This window comes from Rhincodon typus, chromosome 16 (assembly GCF_021869965.1).
Source record: "Rhincodon typus isolate 14 chromosome 16, sRhiTyp1.1, whole genome shotgun sequence".
NCBI classification, from domain to species: Eukaryota; Metazoa; Chordata; class Chondrichthyes; order Orectolobiformes; family Rhincodontidae; genus Rhincodon; species Rhincodon typus.
The window spans coordinates 39,400,206-39,422,436 of NC_063347.1; the positions used below are offsets into that span (position 1 = coordinate 39,400,206).

At 38.5% G+C, this 22,231-nt stretch overlaps 1 protein-coding gene across 1 annotated transcript in view; it reads left to right on the forward strand.

Annotated features, from left to right (window-relative positions):
* Positions 1–21,941, forward strand: part of tmf1 (TATA element modulatory factor 1) — a 44,086-nt gene extending 22,145 nt beyond the window's left edge. Inside the window, exons 10-16 of the mRNA XM_048606773.1 lie at positions 183–375; positions 8,905–8,974; positions 9,052–9,144; positions 9,338–9,457; positions 15,698–15,850; positions 17,288–17,413; positions 20,855–21,941. Coding sequence (XP_048462730.1) covers positions 183–375; positions 8,905–8,974; positions 9,052–9,144; positions 9,338–9,457; positions 15,698–15,850; positions 17,288–17,413; positions 20,855–20,998 — 899 coding nt within the window. The 3' untranslated portion in view covers positions 20,999–21,941. The remainder of the gene's footprint in view (positions 1–182; positions 376–8,904; positions 8,975–9,051; positions 9,145–9,337; positions 9,458–15,697; positions 15,851–17,287; positions 17,414–20,854) is intronic.
* Positions 21,942–22,231: the final 290 nt, after the last annotated feature.

The following is a 22,231-nucleotide window of genomic DNA, read 5'->3' on the forward strand; positions in this document are numbered from 1 at the left end:
GCTCCTATGATGCTGCTTGGCCTGCTGTGTTCATCCAGCTCTGCACCTTGTTATCTCAGATTTTCCAGCATCTGCAGTTCCGACTATCACTAACTAACTAGTGTTTAGTTATCAAGAAAGCAGCCAATTGAAACCCCAGAGCTGGTCATCCATGCTTCTCTATCTTAACTTTTCTCGGCTAGCTGACAGTCAAGCCCAGCTTGCAGCTGCTGTGGAAAAGGAACGGTCAGTCTCAGAAGAGCTTCTCACACTCAGGACCCAAGTTTCCTCATTAGATTCACAAAACAGCTTGTTGCGTCAGGAGAAGAGCAGGCTGCAAGCTCAATTAGAGTCTGAGAGAATCAGGCTTGAGAAGACTGAAGACGAAAGCAATAGGTGAGTAAATTGAAAATTTCATGGCTAATTTACAATTATGTAATTTGCAGCATACAAAGAAGCCATTTGCCAATTTTCACACAGCATACTTCTACAAATGTGTAATAATTGTCAGGATGTCAGGTTTCTCATCTTTGAAATAGTGCCGTTGGATCTTTTACATCCACCTGACGGGTCAAGCGCAGCCTCGTTTTGCCATTTCATGGACTCCCTCAGTACAGTAGTGGTATGTCAAACTGGATAGTTGTGCTCAAAAATGCTGGAATTGGACTTGTATCCACAACCTTCCATCACAGAGGTATCAGTGCTACCAGCTGACATTGTTGATTCTGGAAGCATGAATTGTTGAATTAATCCTCATAACATGCTCTTACTTCTGGTATCATTCTAATTACTCTTTATTGTACCTTTAAAAGGCTCCATAAATGGTATGCTAATGCAATGTCCAGAATTCATTCAATACTTTCCATTGTGGTGTATCTAAAATATTGTACTAAATCAGAATTACATATTTTTGTTACATTGTGTTTCTGTATATGTATTGCTGATTTCCATTTCTATTTCTCATCTGTTCCATTGCTGCTCTCAACTTTAAAGATATATGTATCTTTGCTGAGAGATCTCACTGTTCCTCTCATTCTTAAGAATTAACAATAAATTGCTATTTTTACTGTTTAGTAACTGACTTCTAAGGTTTTAGTGTAGATTTGTAGCTTGGGTTGTGGATGGTTGGCTCGCCGAGCTGGTTCGTTGTTCCGCAGACGTTTCCTTACCCAGCTGGGTAACATCATCAGTGCAGCCTCCATTGAGGTGCTGTTGTGTTTTCCTGCCTGTAATTTAAACTCTGGTGTCCGCTGAGCTGGATTACCTCACTTCTTGGTTTTCCTTCGCAATGGAGTGTACATGGGGTCTAGCTCTATGTGTTTACTGATGGCTTTCTTAGTGGAGTACCAGGCTTCTAGGAATTCCTGTGCTTGTCTCTGCTTTGCCTGTCCCAGGATCCTGGTGTTGTCCCAATCGAACTGATGGTTTTCCTTATCCATGTGGATGGAGATGAGTGAGTATTGGTCGTGTCTTTCTGTTACCAGTTGATGTTCGTGTACCCTTGTGGTTAATTTCCTTCCTAGGCCGTTTTCTAAATTGTGTTTGTGATAACCACAGTAACTGTTTACTATTGATCAACATTTTTAGCGAAATTTCTGGGATTTTTTTCAAAATGTTTCTTTGAATACTGCATTTAATAGAGAAATTCTTTGTTTTGAGAAGTAACTTACCAAAATACCAGTTGTATAATCCCCATGCCATGCATTTGACCACAACAATTGCTGTAAAATGTGATAATGAATAACAATTCTTAAAAGTAGATGTATACTAAGAAGGACATAAGTAAATCCCTATAGTTTGCAAGTAATGGCTTAGGATGTATTTCAGAATGCAGAACAGCATATAAATTGGATGTGAAACTTTTCATTCGCTATGAGTTTTGTTGTGGCCATATCTTCCATAAATGTTGTTGTCACTATGTTTTTACTCATTTGTGGGATGTGGGTATCGTGGGCTGGCCAACATTTATTATCCATCCCTAGTTGACCTTGAGAAGATGGTGGTGAGCTGCCTTCTTGAACCGCTGTCGTCCACCTGCTGTGGGTTGACCCACGATGCCATTAGGGAAGCAATTCCAGGATTTGGACCCAGTGACAGTAAAGGAACGGCAATATATTTACAAGTCAGGATGGTGAGTGGCTTGGAGGGGTACTTGTAAGTGGTAGTATTCCCATATATCTGCTGTCCTTGTCCTTCGAGATGGAAGTGGTCACGGGTTTGGGAAGATGCTGTCTGAGGATCTTTGAATTTCTGCAGTGCATTTTATAGATAGTACATACTGCTGCTACTGCGTGTCAGTGGTGGAGGGAATAGTTGTTTGTGGATGTAGTGCCTATTAAGCGGGCTGCTTTGTCCTGGATGGTGTCAACCTTCTTGAGTGTTGTTGGAGCTGAACCCATCCAGGCAGGTAGGGAGTATTCCATCACACTCCTGATTTGTGCCTTGTAGATGGTGGACAGGCTTTGGGGATCAGGAGGTGAGTTACTCGCTGTCGTATTCCTAGCCTCTGACCTGCTGTTATAGCCACTGTGTTTATGTGGTGAGTCCTGTTGAGTTTCTAATTAATGATAACCCCCAAGTTGCTGATAGTGGGGGATTCAGTGATGGTAACAACATTGAATGTCAAGGGGCAGTAGTTAGATCGTCTCTTATTGGAGATGATCATTGCCTGGCATTTGTGTGGACTGAATGTTACTTGCCATTTGTCAGCTCAAGCCTGGATATCAACTAAATCTTGCATTTGAACATGGACTGCTTCAGTGTCTGAAAAGTGTCTGAATCATGCTGTTCATTCTGTAAAAATCGGCAAACATCCCCACTTCTGACTTCTGATGGAGGGACGGTCATTGATGAAGCAGCTGAAGATATTGAACATAGGACAGTACCCTGAGGAGCTCCTGCAGAGATGTCCTGGAGCTGAGCTGTCTGACCTTCAACAACCACAACCATCTTCCTATGCGTCAGGTATGGCTGCAACCACCGGAGAGTTAGTCCTCCTGCTACCTATTGATTCCAGTTTTGCTGGGGCTCCTTACTGCCACACTCGGTTGAATGCAGGTTGATGTCAAGGGCTGTCACTTTCACTTCATCTCTGGAATTTTGCTCTTCTGTCAATGTTTGAACCATGTCTGTAATGAGGTCAGGAGCTGAGTGGCCCTGGTGGAACCCAAACTGGGCGTCACTGAGCGGGTTATTGCTGAGCAGGTGCTGCTTGATAGCACTGTTGATGACGCCTTCCATCACTTTACTGATGATTGGGAGTAGACTGATGAGGTGGTTATTGGCCAGGTTGGATTTGTCCTGCTTTTTATGTACAGGACCTACCTGGGCAATTTTTCACATACGGGACATACCTGGGCAGTTTGATCTAATAAAGTCCCATTTTCTACCCAGCACAGAAACAGTTTCTCAATTGAACCTATCTTGATACAAGAGACACGATGAAAGGTACACCATTTCAATTGCGAAATATGCAGATTACAACTGTTAGCAGCAGTGTTAACCACTGAGCCCACAGTGGCATGGTAAATGTGAGGTTATGGGAACAGGATGAGGGTCTGGGTCTGGGTGTGGATTGGATGCTCTTCAGATGGTCACTGCAGACTCAGTGGACTGAATGGCCTCTTTTTGCACTGTAGGGATTCTAATTTGAAGTACACCACTGGTATGCAACTCAGCAAACCTCCAGCCTTTCATACCTTTGAAATATCATGCAGTGAGCATTCATAGTCACGCCCTATCAATAATGGAAACTACCAGCTCAGGTTCGAAGGCCAGGATATATTTAGCACAGCACACGTTATATGACCTATCATGGTATTTATTGGATATTCTAAACATGCTGTCCGTGAGGATATAAATTTAAACTACAGTTTAGGAATCCTGAGTGCTTGTAGCATTTATGTCACTCCAGTAACATATCAATTATCACATGATTTGACATAGGGGACTATGTGCTAATGGATACACTCCAGTTTGGGGCATTCTGTCATGTAGGCTAAACTGGGAAAGGCCACTTTCTAAGGCACCCCTGCTGTACTACACAGAGGAGCTGTAATCCAGGTATATATAATTTTAGCCTACTGCATTTATAGAGCCCCATGTATTAAGGTGAAAAGTTAAACTGTATTAGACTTAACAGTTCAAATTTGACATTGCATAACAAGTAATGTATAAATATTTCAGTTTGAAGATTGCCAGATCACTCCATTTTTGAAATATGTGGATATTACTCACTTTACAAATTACAGTTCACTCGCACTTTCGAGATTGATGTTGATATATTGTCAGTTTACTCATTGAGTAGCAAAACTATATGCACAAGTCGATCTTAGTTTTGATTTATGGTGAACTAGCTAATCTCAAATGGGTGCATTGAGATAATAAAATTGGCCCCAGTCACCTGGATTAGACAAAGGTTGAAGAAGATTTGGTCCTGAACATTGTTGTTCTATAATTACAGGTTAAATGACATAGATGAAACAAAAATGTTATATATAAATAAATCGTCAAGTCATAATGATCTTTTTTCAGCATCATGTTAATTGTAGGATATAGAAAATAGAAGCTGATTTTCAGAAACGTTTCCAGTAATCCTTAACGGTTTGATTTGATTTATTGTTGTCATATGTACTTGGGTACAGTGAAAAGTTTTGTTTTCCGTGCACTACAGGCAGATCGTACCATAGAAAGATCATAGGGTGATTGAACAGAGCAAGGAATACAAAGTTACGGCTGTAAAGAAAGTGTGCAAGAAGTAAGATCAACATTAGATTTGAAATTTGAGAGGTCCATTCAGAAGTCTAATAACAGTGGGGAAGAAGCTGTTCTTGAACCTGTTGGTTATGTGTGTTTAAGCTTTTGTATCTTCTGCCTGATGGAAGAGATCATAACCAGGATGGGAGGGGTCTTTGATGATATTGGCTGCCTTTCCAAGGCGGTGAGAAGTTTAGGTGGAGTCAATGGATGGAAGTTTGGCTTGTAGTGATGCACTGGGCTGTGTTCAAAACTCTAGTTTCTTACAGTCCTGGGCAGAGCAGTTGCCGTACCAAGCCATGATGCATCCAGGTAGAATGCTTTCCATGGTGCATCTCTAAAAATTGGTGAGAGTCCTTATGGACATGCTGAATTCCCTTAGCCTCCTGAGGAAGAAGAGGCATTGTTCAGCCTTCTTGACCATTGCATCAATGTGGGTGGATCAGGACAGATTGTTGGTGGTCATCACTCCCAGGAGCATGATGCTCTCGACCATCTCCATCTCAGCTCCATTGATGTAGATAGGTGCGTGCCCTCCTCCTTGCTTCCTGAAGTCCATGATCAGTTCTTTAGTTTCGCTGACACTGAGGGAGAAATTTTTATCTTTACACCACGCCACAAAGCACTCTATTTCTTTCCTGTATTCTGTCTTGTAGTGATTATACATAATGGGCATTTAGCTGTAATATTGTTTGTTTTTTATGGACGTAAGATGTAAATCTGACTTTTTTGTGGTGATGCATATTTTACAGAAAAATTATTGCATTTAAAATATTATTGTCCCCAATGGCAAATGTTTTTTTAAACTATCTAGGACTTAAGTATGTAATGCAGGCATGTTCAATTTATGACTTTGTTAGCACACAAATCCCAATTCCGAGGCAGTCTTTAAAATCCAAGCCATTTAGTGTACTTGTATCACTTATTCACTAACTTGCCTTATTTGAATTAAGTAGGCTTAGTAAGTTAGAGTGGCTGCTTTTTTAGTGTTATCTCAATGGTAGATAAATCCTACATTTGAGCATCAAGATATGCAATGTAAGATAAATGTAAACTAATAGAAACGTAGGCTGGATATTTTATGTCCCTTCTGGGTGTGTTTTGGACAAGGGCCATATTAGTCAAGGCACTGAGTTCAAAGGCAAGGAGATTATAATGGAGCTGTATTTAACGTTCGTTCAACCATAGCTTAGAGTACTGTGTGCAGTTCAGGTTGCCACACTATAGGAATGATATGTTTGCAGTGGAGAGTGTACAGAAGAGATTTATTAGGATATTGCCTGGGCTAAAGTGATTCAACTATGAAGAGAGACTAGGTTGTTTTCCTTAGTGCAGAGAAGGCTGAATGGGGTTAATGTGTACAAAGCTTTGAGGGGCATAGACAAGGGAGAAATTTTTTTCTCCTTAGTAGACCAGTGGCAAAAGAACAGGAGGTTTAGCAGGACATTAGGAAATTGTTTATGACCCAGAGCTTGTGGATGCCTGAATGTCACTGCTGAAAAATGTGGTGAAAGTAGGAATTTAAGAACATTTTTAAGGCATTTTTAAAAGACATTTAAGAACAATTTAGATGAACACTTAAACAGTATAGCATAAAAGGATATGAGCCCACTGCTGGAAAACAGAGGTAGAATAGATGGCTGTTTGGTGATTGCCAGAGTGGGCTGAAGGCCTCTTTCTGTGCTGTAAAATTTCTATGACTCTCATATAGGTCAGATGGCTAGCCCACCGTATTCCACCCCCAAGTGGGTGGAATACGGTGGGCTATAGAGGGTGGCTGGCAACCAAAATCAGCAACTTGTTGAAAGCTCATTTGACCCCAAATATTATACAGTCTGCACTATAAAATGTTTGATGTAAGTAGCTGGTCATGTGTGGGCAGACTTTTTTTAATTAATATGATTAAAATGGGGAAGTGGGGCACTATCATTGGAAAATGTTCCTTGCCCATTGGAGAGGCACCACTGATAAGATGATACCTCCTGTCTCATCTTATCCATCCATAATACTAAACGCAGCCATCTGATCCTCCCTATCCTCCTCCAAAACTCAATACCTATCCAAAGCCTCAGGACAACATCCTTTGGAATGCATCTTGTGGGCCTACCTGCAATTCCAACCATTGCACGTGATGGAGTTTTAGGATGATTCGAGCTGCTGGGCAATCTGATCATTTATGGAAGTAACTCCCACCAGGAGCTTGTTTACCCCATCCACAGTATCTTATGTCTGTGGAATGAGCTTGTTCTTTTCGTTTAGGGTGGGTGGAGTTTCCAGCCCATAGATTTTAAACTTTCACATGTAATCCCAAGGTTCCCTCATAGGTCAAGTATACAACCATAGGTCAAAGCTTTGATTCCCCAATTTCAGCATATTGTGAGAGTGTTGCCTCAGCGGAGTTGTCCTATTTTGGATAAGGTATTTAACCCTTTTGTGAAGTACAGACTGAGCGGCTAGAAATGCAAAACATAGGTACCTACTGCATGAGGCAGGCATGAGTGCAGCATGACAGGTTTTCTGAGGACATTCTTTTACTATCCTTTTCGATCATCGATGGAAACATTTATAATGGAAAATCAAAAGTGAATGCAAATATAAAATAGTTAATATTTGGGATGTTGCACAAATGTATCACCTTCCTTGTTCTTTTGTCTTTATGTTATTCTTTCACTTTCTGCTAATGTTTATTTTTTTCCTTTTAGATGGAAGCTGCTGAGCCACATAGTCTGATGTGTTGGGGGGAAAGCAGCAGACGTAGATACAGGCTGCATTTGGGTGGGAGTTTGTGGTTAAAACGTAGGCCTTGGTAATGCTTTTCCCATTTTCTTCCCAGTTCTTTCTTTAGTCTTGTTGCTCACCTCACCCTTTTTCCTTCATTGCTTTTAACCTCCAAATGTGGCTAACAATGGGTAGAATTACCCACGCCTGTTCTGAAGAAGTCACACTGGACTCAAAACATCAACTAACTTTCTCTCGCTCCACAGATGCCAGATTTGCTAATTTTCTCAGCATTTTCTGGGATTGCCCCACACTAGAAACCTGAGTCCTTCCTCACCTTGCAATTTAATTTCTTCTTAATTTTGCTTCAAAAAATTAGCTTGACTATTTGATAGTTAGTTTGTTTCTTGGTTTCTTATTCGTTGTAAGTTATCAATTGAGAACTTGGTCAACTTCAAAATTGAAATGTTTCCATATGAACTACCTTGAAAACCTTTCTTCACTATATTGCTTTCTTCCCCATTCTCAGATTAATCCACTTTTTACAGAATATGAGCATAAGCTACAACAAAAATATATTTGGTTAACTATTGTTATTTCTCTGAAACACATGCAGTACTTCTGTTTATTATAAAAGGAAAAGCATTCAAATATCTTTTTTTTTTTTGTTGAAATTTATCCTTTTCTTTGCATAAACATAAGCAAAATATTCCTATGCTGCTGATTTGGCATTCTAAAAAAGTTAGGTATGTTTTGTGGAATTTAGGAGCTAGGACAGTGGGCCCTTCCACTGCCTGGAGAACCAGTGGCAGTTCTGTTGTGGCCATTTCTGGGAGCTCTATTGGTATTAAATACTGCACAGGCAGTCTGCTGGCTGCCCTTTGAATACCCAGCTTCAGCCGAGGGAATTTCCTTTCAGGGTGGTTGTGCCCTTTCGATCAGAGACTGGCAATTGCTTAGTACTAGCTGTGCCACTGGAAGTATTACAGTGAATCCAAGGATGAGGATCGGTCCTGGAAACCAGGTAAGGGGGCCAGTCAGGCAAGTGCCTGTAAGGGAGAAAAGCAAGTTCGTTATAAAGGACAGCCTTTCTGTAGATTCCTCCCCTGCCACAGTGAGTTCGTCCAGCATATCTGCCAGGGCTAACCTGGGAGTTTACTTATGTGGCACATACAATTGCACAGTTCCAAATGTACACAAGCAAAGCCCATTATGAAGGTGACCATTGGATTTAATGATGGTATTTAAAAAGGTTCTCACAAAAATGTGGTATAAACGTGGAAGTGTGAGTTATTTAATGAGACAAAGATTGAGCTATATATAGTCCTAAATTAGAAAATTCAAATCCTGTACAAATGACCTACATGTATAAATTAAAATTGTGTTTTATTTAGCTAGTCACATTTAAACTAAAGAATTTCCATTTCTGTAAAATGTGTTTGTTAATTTCAGGCATCATGTGGAGTTTGACAACCTGAAGACTGAGTGCATTAAGGCCCTTGAAGAAGCAAAGAAAGAAAAGGTAAAAATAAAATCAATTTGGTAATTCAGCTGGATCAGTGTGTCTCAATCTTTTTCATGATATTTCTCTCATGTTAGATTGCCTTAACTAATCTATTAGAAATGGAGAAGTTGAAAGTTGAACAAGAAAGAAAGAAAGCAATTCTTGCACAAGATGCATTAAAAGAGAAGGTATTTAACTGATCTTTATATTCTTAATCAGAATTAGCACTTGGTATATCTAATTGATGGTTGGCTGCATGAATACTAGGAATTGCAATTATTGACATAAATTAGAAGTGTTTGGACTACATCAGAGTTTCAAGTTTTTCAAGTCCTGTGTGTATTTTGATGCATTTTCACTAGTTCTGTGTTTCTTCCAAAGGAACGGAAGTTGTTTACTAATCCAGGGCTGGAACCAGCGTCGAGTACTCCAACACTCTCTCGATCTAGTTCTGTCAGCGGTGCTGAGATGGCATCGTTGCAGGCTTCTATAAACTCTCAGGTGGGTATACCTGATGCTACAGTAACGATTTGGGGAGAGACATGAAAAATGACAGGATGGAACAAAGAAGCAAGAACAGAAGTACCTGGAATTATAGCGTACGTTTAACCTGATTAAGAGATTTAGGTAGGTGTTGGAAAACAAACAGTAAGATTAATGGGTATAAGCTCGAATTTGAAGTTTGTGTCTAGTAGCATCCAACAGGGGGCCCTCAGCTATAAAATAGATTAATTACTTAGATAACTCAGTAGAGTTGTACATCCAAGTTTGTTGACTCAGTGATAAGTGGCAATGTTGAGAGCAAAAAATTACAAAGATGCATTGATAGTTGAAGTGACCGGAGAAACTGGGGCGGGGGATGTCAGTGTAGATAATTGTGAAGTCTTCCATTTTAGACTAAAATGGATAGTTCATGACATGTTGTAAATGGCAGAAAGCTAGGAATATTAGACAACTAAAGAGTTGTAGGGATCAGAGTACCAAAGATGAATGCAAATTATGTGACAACTTTGTATAAACTAAGCTTGTACGCCCCAGAATATAGAAAATTAAGGAACATATATGATTAGGTTTATTTGTATTTTGACAAGAACTGTTCAAGGATGATAGAAAACAACCTTGGAATTAGAACCAGGTCAATCAAAAAAATGGAGGTTAGGGAGCATTTTGTATATAGCTTGATAGAAGTGTGGAACTGTATGCTGCAGAAAAAGAATGCAAGCGAAAAGTCAGTGCTATTTTAATGATTTTTGCATGTGAATGTGAGAAATGTTTCCAATAAAGGATATTATGGGATATGGGCCAAGATGAGTAAGTGGGATTGGGATACAGATCAACCATGATCTTATTAAATACTAGAACAGGCTTGAATCACCCATTATTCCTATGTACTGAACACCAACAAACTCTTCCAGCAGATGTGGTTGAGGGAGGAGGCTGTGAAAATAACCAAGCAATGAGGAGTTGAACATGAGGATGAGCCCTTTAAGCTTTTTGAAGTTAGAAGGCTCGTAGATTATCTTCGCTGGGTAGAGGGCCTGGCAATCTTATCCATTTCAGGGTAAGGAATAAAGGAGCAAAAATGGAGCCCAGAACAGTACAGGCTTCCCTTCCAATCTTTTCCTCGTTTTAGGGTGGCAGTACCTCCATATTCTTGTAGCTGTCTAATTTGTTTTTGAAGTAGTTGGTTATATTATGCCAATTTCCTTTAGCTGAAGAAAATAGCACTCTATGGTGGGAGAGGAATTTCTCTGTCCTCTGAACCTTACCTCATCAGCATCAGGAAATCCTCAACAACGAGGAAGAAGGAAACTTTTAGTCAGCACTTATCGTTTTATGGAGCTATTCAGAGGGTCTGGGGCTTTAGACGCATTTCATTTACATTGGCAGTTTGTCAAGCAACATTTGTGGGAACAGGGTTTGGTTGGTAAGGGATTAATTTTTGAGTAGTGAGATTCCTAGGTGGAGTGTCGACAATCAAGACGTTAATGCCACTATGTGAATTGATAAAAAAGAATTACAAATATCCATGCCTGCAGTCAATATTTTTAAAGCCTGAAACCGATGATTATGTCATTGCACTCCACAATACAAACTCCTGTGTCATCTCACCTTCGATCCATTGAAGAAGTCTCCATATTGAACTGAAATACTAGTTACATATGTAGGTGATATAACATATATTTCTATAATAATCATAGGAAAAACATTACAGAACATCATCATCAGTCACTGTATAGATAGCGTAAATATGTGCGCACAAACTACTGGCAGCTTCATTAATATTCAATATTAAGCTAAAGACCGGCATCAGTGTTTTTAATTATTCATTAACAATTCAGCTTATTATTTGTTTCACACTTCTGAATGTTGTGGTGTTGCTGTGCATCAAATTGGGATAGTGGGCAATACTAATCTGAAAGTATTGGCATAGTTAACACAGTAGTCTTAACAGAGCTTCTGATAGTTTGTGATTGAAAAAGCTGCTTCTGATAATTGATTTTACTTTAAATGAAAGATTAGATCTGTTCTACATTTTAATTTGGATTCCTGAAGTCAGCATCACAAGGCTATTTTTTCCTAAAACTGGTTATAGTATTGTAGAGTCTGATAAAACTGAGAGCCAAGAGTCACCTACCGACGGAACAGGTCCATGGCAAATACCATCTCCCTGGCCCTACACTTATCCCTGGAACATCTGGGCAACAAGGATACCTGCATCAGGCTCCTACTTATTGACTACAGTTCCGCTTTCAACACCATAATTCCAAACTAACTCATCTCCAGACTCTGGGACCTACGTCCCTTCTGAAACTGGATTCTCTACTTTGTGACCACCAGACTGCAGTCAGTAAGGATAGGTGACAATGCCTCCACAATAATTCTCAACCCGGTGCCTGTGAAGGCTTCTTATACTCCTTGTACACGCACAACTGTGTGGCCACATTCTGCCCCAACTCCATTTACAAGTTTGCTGATGACACCATTGTTATTGGTTGGATCTCAAATGACGACGAGATGGAGTGCAGCAAAGAGATTGAGCGCTTAACGGCAGGGTGTAAAGACACCGTCTCTCCGTCAACGTCAGCAAAAAAAAGGAGCTGGTCATTGACTTCAGGGAGTGGAGTGGAGGCCCCCTGCCATCTGCATCAATGGTGCTGAGGTGGAGATGGCCAAGAGCATTAAGTTCCTGGGTGTGATGATCACCAACAATCTGCCCTGGTCCATTCTCATTGACGCTATGGTCAAAAAAGCACAGCAATGCCTCTACTTCCTCTGGAGGCTAAGAAAATTCGGCATGTCCATGAAGTCTCTTATTGAAAAAAAAAGTTTTGTAGATGCACCATAGAAAACATCCTATCTGAATTCATAACAGTGTGGTATGGTAACTGCTCTTCCCAAGACTGAAAGGAACTACAGAGAGTCATGAACACCGCCCAATCTGTCATGCAAACCAACCTTCCGTCCATTGACTTCACAAATACTTCCCGTCCCATTGGGAAATCAACATAATCAAAGGCCCCTCCAATCCTGGTTATGCTTCGTTCTACCTTCTTCCGTCGGGCAGAAGATATAACAATTTGTACACACGTACGAATAGATTCAAGAAAAGCTTCTTCCCCACTGTTATCAGACTTTTGAAAGGACCTATTTAACGTTAATGTTAATCTCTCTCTGCACCTTCTTGGCAGCTTTAACACTGTATCCTGCACTCTGTTCTGTTACCCTGATGCACTGTACCGTCTGCCTGTAAAGCACATAAGACAACACTTTTCATTGTACCTCGGTACGTGTGACAACAATAAATCCAAATCGGAATCCAAATCCATCTGGGGAGGCTCCAGAAACAAAATTTAACAGCAGAAATGTTGGGAAGTAAAATCCAGCATTATATAAAATCAGCTTGAAAATTGCTGCCAGAATCCTAGCACAGAGGAAGAAACATCTAATGTTGATCTTGCCATTTCTATTCTGTTGAAATTGATATAAATGACTAGTGCAGTGATGATAGAAACAGGTATTGTTATGATACTACATTAATATGTGCACACTGTTGCAGTAAGTAGCTGATTAATTTAATCCCTATTCCACTCAGTGGCACTCTTTAAAGGTTCTATGTCATTGTAATTTGAGTGCACCTAATGGTGGAGGAAGATTTGTCTGAACTAATTTGTCTCAATGTACTTCAGAGACAGTAGGTTTGATTTTAACTACTCATCTTGGCAGAAACCAAAGTTAGATGGTACAATTAAAATGGAGCACAGGGTGTGCTCACTTCTTTATAATCTGATCAGACTGACAACAATTTTGAATTGCTGGAGGACAGGATATTTGGCCCAGGATCATCATCTTCAAATATATAAATCAGACACCAGGGCCACCATCAGAGCCTGATGTGCCGTTTTAACCTGAGGCTTGTGTGTGGAAAGCAGCATTACCTTCCTCACCTGGTAAAACCTGTCAGGAGCAATAGCCTGAAGAATAGAAGGATCAGTTGTACATTTCCTTTTTTGTTTCTACTGCTCCTTCTAGGCCTCCACTGCTCCAGGCCTCCTCTTCCTGCTCCTGCTTCTAGCCAAATCTAGGATTTCAGCCTCCGAGTACTTGGTTTGTGCCAGGAACTTTATCCCACTGGCAACCCCCTACGACCCAATTTTGAAGGCTGATTAGCAACCTCCCACCAACTTATTTAAGCCCAATTATCATTGTTGTGTTTGATTTTTCTTTGTCTGTTCATGGGATGTGAAGATTGCTAGCAAGACCAGCATTTGTTGCCTTTGGAACTGAGTGGCTTGCTAGACAATTTCAGTTAAGGTAGGGGCGGCGCAGTGGCTCAGTAGTTAGCACTGCTGTCTCACAGCACCAGGGAACCAGGTTCAGTTCCACCCTTGGGTGACTGTCTGTGTGGAGTTTGTACATTCTTCCTGTGTCTGTGAGAGTTTTCTCTAGGTGCCCCGGTTTCCTCCCACATTCCAAAGATGTGCAGGTTAGGTGGATTGGCCATGCTAAATTGGCTCATAGGTCCAGGGATATTTAGGTTAGGTGGGTTAGACATGAAAAATGCAGGGGAAGGGGAATGGGTCTGGATGGGATGCTCTTCGGAGGGGCGGTGTGGACTTGTTGAGCTGAATGGCCTGTTTCCACACTGTAGGAACTCTATAACTCATAAGTCATGGAGTCAGTTGTCGGCCAGGCCAAGTAAGGCCATTAGTAAGGCCATCTAAGGTTGCCAAGTGGGAAGGCGTTGGTCTCGTAAACCAAAGAACGTGGGTTCAATCATCACCCGTGCCTAGCAGCGAATTGGTTAATGTTGGAGCTGAAGTGCCCATATTTGGCCTTTATGCGGCGGCTCAGTGGTTAGCACTGCTGTCTTACAGCACCAGGGACCCAGGTTCGATTCCACCCTCAGGCGACTGTCTGTGTGGAGTTTGCACATTCTCCCTGTGTCTGCGTGGGTTTCCTCCGGGTGCTCCGGTTTCCTCCCACAGTCCAAAGGTGAGTAGGGTAGGTGAATTGGCCATGCTAAATTGCCCATAGTGTTCGGGGATGTGTAGATTGGGTGGATTACAGGGGAATGGGTCTGGGTGGGATGCTCTGAGATTTGGTGTGGACTTGTTAGGCCAAAGGGTCTGTTTCCACACTGTAGGGATTCTATTCTATTCTAGTGAGTCAGATGGGCATTTAACAATCAGCGATAGTTGTTTCATGGTCATTTTACTCAACTCACTTTATATTCAGATTAATTTAGATTCCACTAGCTGCAATGGTAGGATTTTAGCCTATATTCCTAGAGCAGCATCCTGGGCCTCTGGGATACTATATCACAATATCCTTGTCTTTTCCAGTGTTGTACTCTGTTGAGCTGATGCTTCTCTCACTTCACTTTTACCATCACCTGTAGGTCCTTACTGGTAACTGCATTTCTCCAGTTAAATTTTTAAACTGTTTTTCTTGCTGTAAGGTTTATTGCTCCACTAAAAATCAAACAAATCCTTAGATCAGAAACATAACATGACAAAAATAGAGAGAAAATCAGACTGATAAATGGAAAAGTAAGATCAAACAAATTGAACAAACAAAATGGGAGTTTAAAAAAATCAAAAAAGGTAAAATGGTGAAAAAGTGGAATTAAGTAATGTCAAAATGTTCAGGAAGGAAAATAATACATTGCTGAAGAAAGATCAAAGAAACATTTAAGCTGAAGTTTTATTTTAGTTGAGAACAGAGAGAGTAATGAAGGTAGAAATGTGAAGATGGTATAACTCCACGGTGAGTTAAAGCTGTAATATGTTTCATGAATATGTAAGATCCCTATATGCATACACATAGTTTAAACATTCTCCTTGTCGTTTGGAAATTTTTCTCAGACTGTTTCAAAATCCATTCTTTGATTGAATAAAAATGAATAGAACCAAGAAGTAAAAATAAACATGTTTTAATACTGAACTGTGACAGAATACAGTCTCTGCTGAAAAAAAAATAATGTAAGCAAAATAACAAAAACAAGTTGCTAGAAAAGCTCAGCAGGTCTGCAGGCATCTATGAAGAGAAATCAGAGTTAAATCACTGGACCCGAAATGTTAACTGTGATTTCTCTGCACAGATGCTGACAGACCTGCTGAGCTTTTCCAGTAACTTCTGTTTTTGTTTCTGATTAATAGCATCTGCAGTTCTTTCGGTTGTTTTACAAAGAATTTTACATTAAAGTTTGAATATTAACGTGTAAGATATGTTTTACAGGATGATTTATTTGAACATTCATTTGCAACAATGACTGCATCAACAAGTGGTAACAACTTATATGAAGCCCTCAGAATGGGAGCAGGATCAAGCATATTTGAAAATATGCAGTCTCAGCTGAAGCAAAGAGAAGGAGAAATTGCACAATTGCAGGTGGGTTTCAGTAAAATGATTAATGCAGGATGTTGTGAAATTGGGTAGCGTACTTGTGGATTGGGAGGCAGGAAATTGATATTTAGTGTTTGTAAAATACTAAGGAGGGTCCCTTTAGAAAATGATGTGCTTTTTCTATGCTTAGAGATTTAAAATAGATATCTGTGAGCAGCAGCTTGAAAGTTTGTAAGTACACAGAGAGCACCCGAATTGAAACATTTGTATCAAAAAGCTGTACAGTTAACAGGCAAAGCAGCAGTTTTTACCAAAGTTTTGAATTTAGCCAATCAATTTGAACCAGGCACCTAGATACCAAAAATCAATTAAATTTAAAGTCTGAAGGTTTTGACAACATAGGACCAATCCTAATATAAGAACTTGATATGTCATCAAGGGTATAAAAGAGGGCAGTTGGACAAAGACAGGAGAGCTAATGGCCATTTGCCAGAGTTAACAGCTCTCAAGAGAGAATTGCTGGCTCTCATAGTATTTTTTAAGTCTTGGAGAAAGCACCATTTAAAAAAACAAAGGTACCTATGGCACAACTAGGTAATATTCCTGACAGAAGAATCAACTGAGAAGGCATTTCTGATAGAACCTTCGACGGAGAAGGCACAAAACATTCTGGAAGACATGTAACTTGGCTGTATTTTCAACAGACTAAATTCGATTTTTTTAATTTTATGTAAGTGGGACTTGTATTTATTGGAACAACATATCATTAGAATCTTGTTTAATTTGGGAATAGTTAGTACTTAAAAGGGATTTATTTGGTTTGTTAATAGTTTAGTTAATTTGCTCACTGTTAGTTAGATAAATAAGTTGTTACTTGTTGATTATAAAGTGAGTGTCAAGGATTTGTTTTAGTTAACCACTAGAAGTTGCTGAAAGGCAGGTTACACCATTTTCCACACACCATTTACAGATTATAGGGCGAGGTGCTTCTCTTTGGGTGTTTCAGTTTTAGTTCTCGGGAGTGGGGGGCAGGGTCAACCTCCGCTTCATAACAAGAAAGACATTTGTATCGTGGTTAATATACGGTTTCCTCCAAACTTACAAAATTTTGACTGCACTCTGCAGCAAATTTATGTTGATTTTTTACTGCTATATATAATTCCCCTTAGCTACAGTCAACTGCATTTAGACCAGTCCTGCTCTTTTGAAATCTCCAGTGCAGTCAATTTCCAAGAGACTGCCTATATTTGCAATACTTTCCTTTATTACATTCCTTGCCACTACCTCTCCTTATTCTTAAATGGGCTGTGTTTTCAATTGGTTAGGAAACCTGATTTATTGGAGGGTGAGCAAGATACACAATCATTTCTTCTACTTATTTGTACATAGATTTGATATAGTTTAATGACAGCCTTTCGATCTTTATTCTCTCTGAGAATAATATTGCAAATAAGCTAAATCAAGCTTTTTAAACTTTTACAGCTTGAAATTTCTAACCTTGAAAAGACTCGAACTATCATGGCTGAAGAACTGGTCAAGTTAACAACTCAGAATGATGAACTACAAGAGAAGCTAAATGAAATTCCCAAGTTACGTGTACAGCTTAGGGTGTGTCTTGTCTTTTCACACTACGTATTTTATTTGAAAGTGTTGTTAACCTGTAATATATTCAGTGATTAGCTGAGTTATATAAATTAAGAAGGTCTTGAGTTCAGTTGCTTGTTTCTACTGGGTTAGCAGATCTCTCTCGCAGTGGTGATAAGCTCAGTTGTGGTAATGGAGTGCAACTGATCTCTGTGCTCCTGGGAGTGGAAAAGGGAATCTGTTGTGCATTCCCACTCCCTATCACTTTACTGGGAGACCTCTGGAAGTGCTTGAATGTGGATCTTGGTGAGTACAGGGTCAGACATCTCGGTGCAAAGCTTTCTGATCCTCACCGTCAAGACCATCAGATGAGTAATAATTATCTGGCTAACATACTTGACACCTTGAATATTATCCCACCATGCAAATCAATTAATTTGGCACTGTAGAGCGAAAAGAGATGGAAGGTGGAACTTCAACAGTAAAAGGAAGAAAAAATATTTGCAGATGGACAAATGTGAGCTAGTTAAATTTTGAGTTTGTTCTTTTAAGTTTTTATTTGATTTGTGCTGTACTCTTTAGGCAGGAGATAAGAGTATTCAAGTATTATAGCTGCTATCACACCCAACCTCTACTTGAATGTATCATTGTTTTAAAATATTGTTTTATACATTTTAGTTTATTTTACCCATTGGTTCCTACCAGTTCACATCTTCACAGTGAACAGATGAATACTTGGCAAGCTGGGATCACATACCTTGTGTTCTTATTCAGCACTGCCTATTTGCTTCAGTAATTGTCCCCTTTTTTTTGTTTTTTGCATGGCTGTGCATGTGCATTCAAGGGGCCAACTTGTGTGTGGGAACTGTTATAGCTACACAGCTTAGCAGAAACAATGGTTGGAACAATTCCTTACAAAACCATATGTTGGTTTTTGTTTATTTTTATTTTCTGTGTTTTATACGAAGTTACTGTCCAGGAGCATTGGAGCATTATGTTTTATTATTTTATAAGCACTTAATAAATACAAGTTGAAGTTGATTGAAAAGCTTTGGTTAAACTCAAACCTGGAGTTCAGGGCAGACCTTGGGAATGGATAATGAATCAACTGAATGATAGAAACCAAAAGATTAGAGAAGTTATGATGGGGAGATGAGGGAGAAATGTTTAATGGAGTGAAACAGGGATTGAGCTTGGAGTTCCGCTTCTAATTTAATTGATGTCAATAACTTGGAATCGCATGCAGACAAGTTAAAAGTAGAATTAAAAATTAATTGCATACATCGTACAATGTGTTAAAATGACTGAAGGATAAAAATGAAGGAGAAATGTCATGGCACACCAATATATAGCAGCTATCAACAAAACCAGTGGAATGCTGAATTCTATAGTGTAAATGGGAGAATGCACATCTGAAAAAGTCATGATCAAATATTTTGAGTCTTTGGTCATACTGTGACATGACTACTTCTCCAGTTGCAGCTGTTGAGGAACATGGGAAATGTTTAACCTAAAGGCCTGATTTCTGTGAAAAATACCAGAATCCTGGACTTCATGGTCCTGAAAGGAGCAGCCTGTGAAATAATCTTGCAGAGCAAGGTATATTGGTAAAATAACATGCAAAATATAAATCCCGAAAGTTACTTCATACTGAATTGTGAGAAGTTGGGCAAAAGGACTCAGGTTTAAATTAGTGGAAAACAAAATTCAGATGAATATCAAAATTATTCTTCATCGAGAGTGATCAATAAATGCAAAATATAATTCCATAAAATTATCTTCAACTAAGTTGTGAAAAGTTTGATGAGAAGACAGCTTAAAACTAGTAAAAGACAAAATTGGCTACAGTATCAGAAAATTACTCTTCATAACAGAGTGATGGAGTAGGTCTTTGGAGGAAGTAACAGATACAGTAGTCTTGGGAACTATTTAGGAAACATTTGGATGCCACTATGTAAGGTTTTGCGGATATTGAACAAAAATGAGCCAACAAATCTTCCACGTTTGTATTTACCTTGTTATCACGCTCTTTGCCAATGTGGATATTTATCAGGAGGCATCTAAGTCAAAAATTGCAGTACTTGGCAGCTAAATAAGATTCCAATCTTGAATATATTGATATCCAGAAAGCTACAGGTTTCTGATCAGCATGTTCCACAAAGCCATTTGTTGGTAACAGTTAAAATATTTCTGTTGAATCAAAGGGGGAAAATAATTCAGTCTTTTACAGTGGAAAACAAATGAATAACTTAAAACGTGATCTACCATATCAGGAGGTTATTTCATTACTTTTCAAATTTAATGTACTCATTAACTCATATGTACTCTCTATTTGGAGAGAATTTGCTATTATGATTGTAGTTATTTTTGAACATCAAATACTTTTTTGAAATAGGTTATAAACTTACACAGAACTATTGAAATTATAGAAATTATATATTGTAGTTAACAATAATGTTAATTTTAAACTCCAAAATTGTAAAACTCTGAAGTTATAGTTACATAATGTTGCTATTGCACCGTTGCGACAATACTGTGGCCTTAAGAGATGTATTTTGTCCTTTTTTTAATGAAGGAATGTTGAGACAGTGGTGAGATTGGTCTGCTCAAAGCCAATACATAGTTTGGGTTATTTTTGAAGTTGGAAAAAATAGAAGTAGTCTGAATGGATGGGGTCAAGGCTCCCACGAATCAGGATTTTTAGTTTTAGCTTTAAGTAGTTACTGGCTTCTTGAAGCTAGATGTGGAAGCTCTTATTCCTGTTCTCTGTTGTAGCTAAAATCTGGATTTCTCTTCCTATTACTAGAATTGCATGTGAAACAATCTATTTTACTGAATCTGCCTTTGCCAAGGGTGTGTTATGGGATTTTACTTTATTGGGACAGTTAGTAATCAATATTATTTTGTTAAACATTTCGATAGAGTTACAGTTAAGCCAATTCTTCTTTTTGTCTATTTTAACTGTAGTGTAAAAATATGGTATGTTTTGCTTAAAGTTGAGTAGTTTGACTAATCAAACTGCATCTCGAATGCAACGCATAAAAGTTACCTTTAAAAAAAGAAAAACTTTGGGTCTTGGCTTCTTAATATATTTTGAGGGGTTTTGGTCTGCTCCACAACATTGTATAGTACAACTGGAAGAAAAATCTACCTATTCCAAGGTCAGACCAGAGCCCTGATGCTCTAATTAATAAATGTAAATAAATGTTTTGTGGGCTCAGTGGACTTTGATGTCAATGAGCATGATTGTGCTTTGCCTACAAGATAACTTTTGTCAACTTACATTATAGCTAGGATTCAATTAAATGTTGCATGATTTTTACAAAGTCGGGCAGTGTTTAACAACAGCTTTTAAATATTTATGATTCTTTGAAAAGGCCAAGAGTTATAAAATTTACAAAAAAGTGTACATGTAAAGTGATTTATGCCAAATTATTGACCGAACTGATCTAATTTGCTTTTCAGGATATTGATCAACGGTACAATACTATCCTTCAGATGTATGGTGAAAAAGCAGAGGAAGCCGAAGAACTGCGACTGGACTTGGAAGATGTGAAAAACATGTACAAAACCCAGATAGATGAATTGTTGAAACAGCGGTTAACCTGATTTGCTTTATCTCAGTAAACGTGATATTTCAGATTTTTTTCCCCAGTTTCCCTGAATGTGAAATGCAATACTGCTGACAAATATTTGGCATAAGATGCAAATGTATGATTGTAAATATGAACTGTATTCTTTAGTGCTTTTTGTTAATCATTTGTTGCCTTAGAAACAAAAACTGTACAGTACAATATAGCTCGGCTGGAAAAAAAAGTGTGATGGTGTAAGAGAAGTACATAATATGAAGGATTCAAGTGCAATATTATGAGTAAACCTGATTTACAGCTGACTGTGCAGATAAACATATAACATTCTGAAAAATTCAGTTTTCTGGACAGAATTGTACTTCTGAACACAAGATGGACCAATTTTATGGCAAACTCAATTCACTGGGCTCATAGGTTTTAAGTTTCACAAAACATTGTCTGCTAGAGGAAAATATTTCAGTAAATCAAATATCCAAACACTGTATGCTACACTGGTAGATACTTTACAGAAGTAAATTAAAAATAAGTTCAAACTAAAGCATGTTGCATTTTATTGAACATTCTAGTTATTTCTAAATTCTAAATACAAAGATTTTACAGTTACACAGTTTGAGTATTTAAACAAAATGATGTTGAAATGATAAAGATAATGTATTGCTGAAAATAGGCTAAAAAGTAAAAAATTTTCTTTTGGCCTACTTTTGCTAATAGGTACACATATTAGTATACAATTTTAAAACTCCATCGTGATCTGTGTAGGACACGTGCATAGTAACATTAGATCTTTCTTGGTGCTATATTCTGTGCATTGAAAAAAATTAAAAATTCTTTATTTAAAATAATTTTCTATTACTTGAATTCATAATCTGTGCTATTATACTTTCAAACAGTAGGTTTAAAATGTAAGTAATTTAATTTGTGTAATACTGATGGGGTTTGGGGTAATAAAGTCTCTTAACTGATTTACTGTCTTGTACTCTGACTTGGATGAATTTGGCATCTTTCATTCATTGTAATACTTGGGGAAAATGCTACATTTATTCAATAAGGCTGGAACCTAAAGAGCATAAATTTATTCTTGTTAACATAGTTTTAAAAATGGGAACAAAGGAAATTATTTTATCTTTATTTTCAGGCCAGTATAGTAGGCAAACTGTTCCAGTTACCTCCACCACTTTTAAAGTAATATTTTTGTCCCTGTTTTTTAGTGTATTTGTAAACAATACATCTCAAAACTATTGGTTAGATTTTA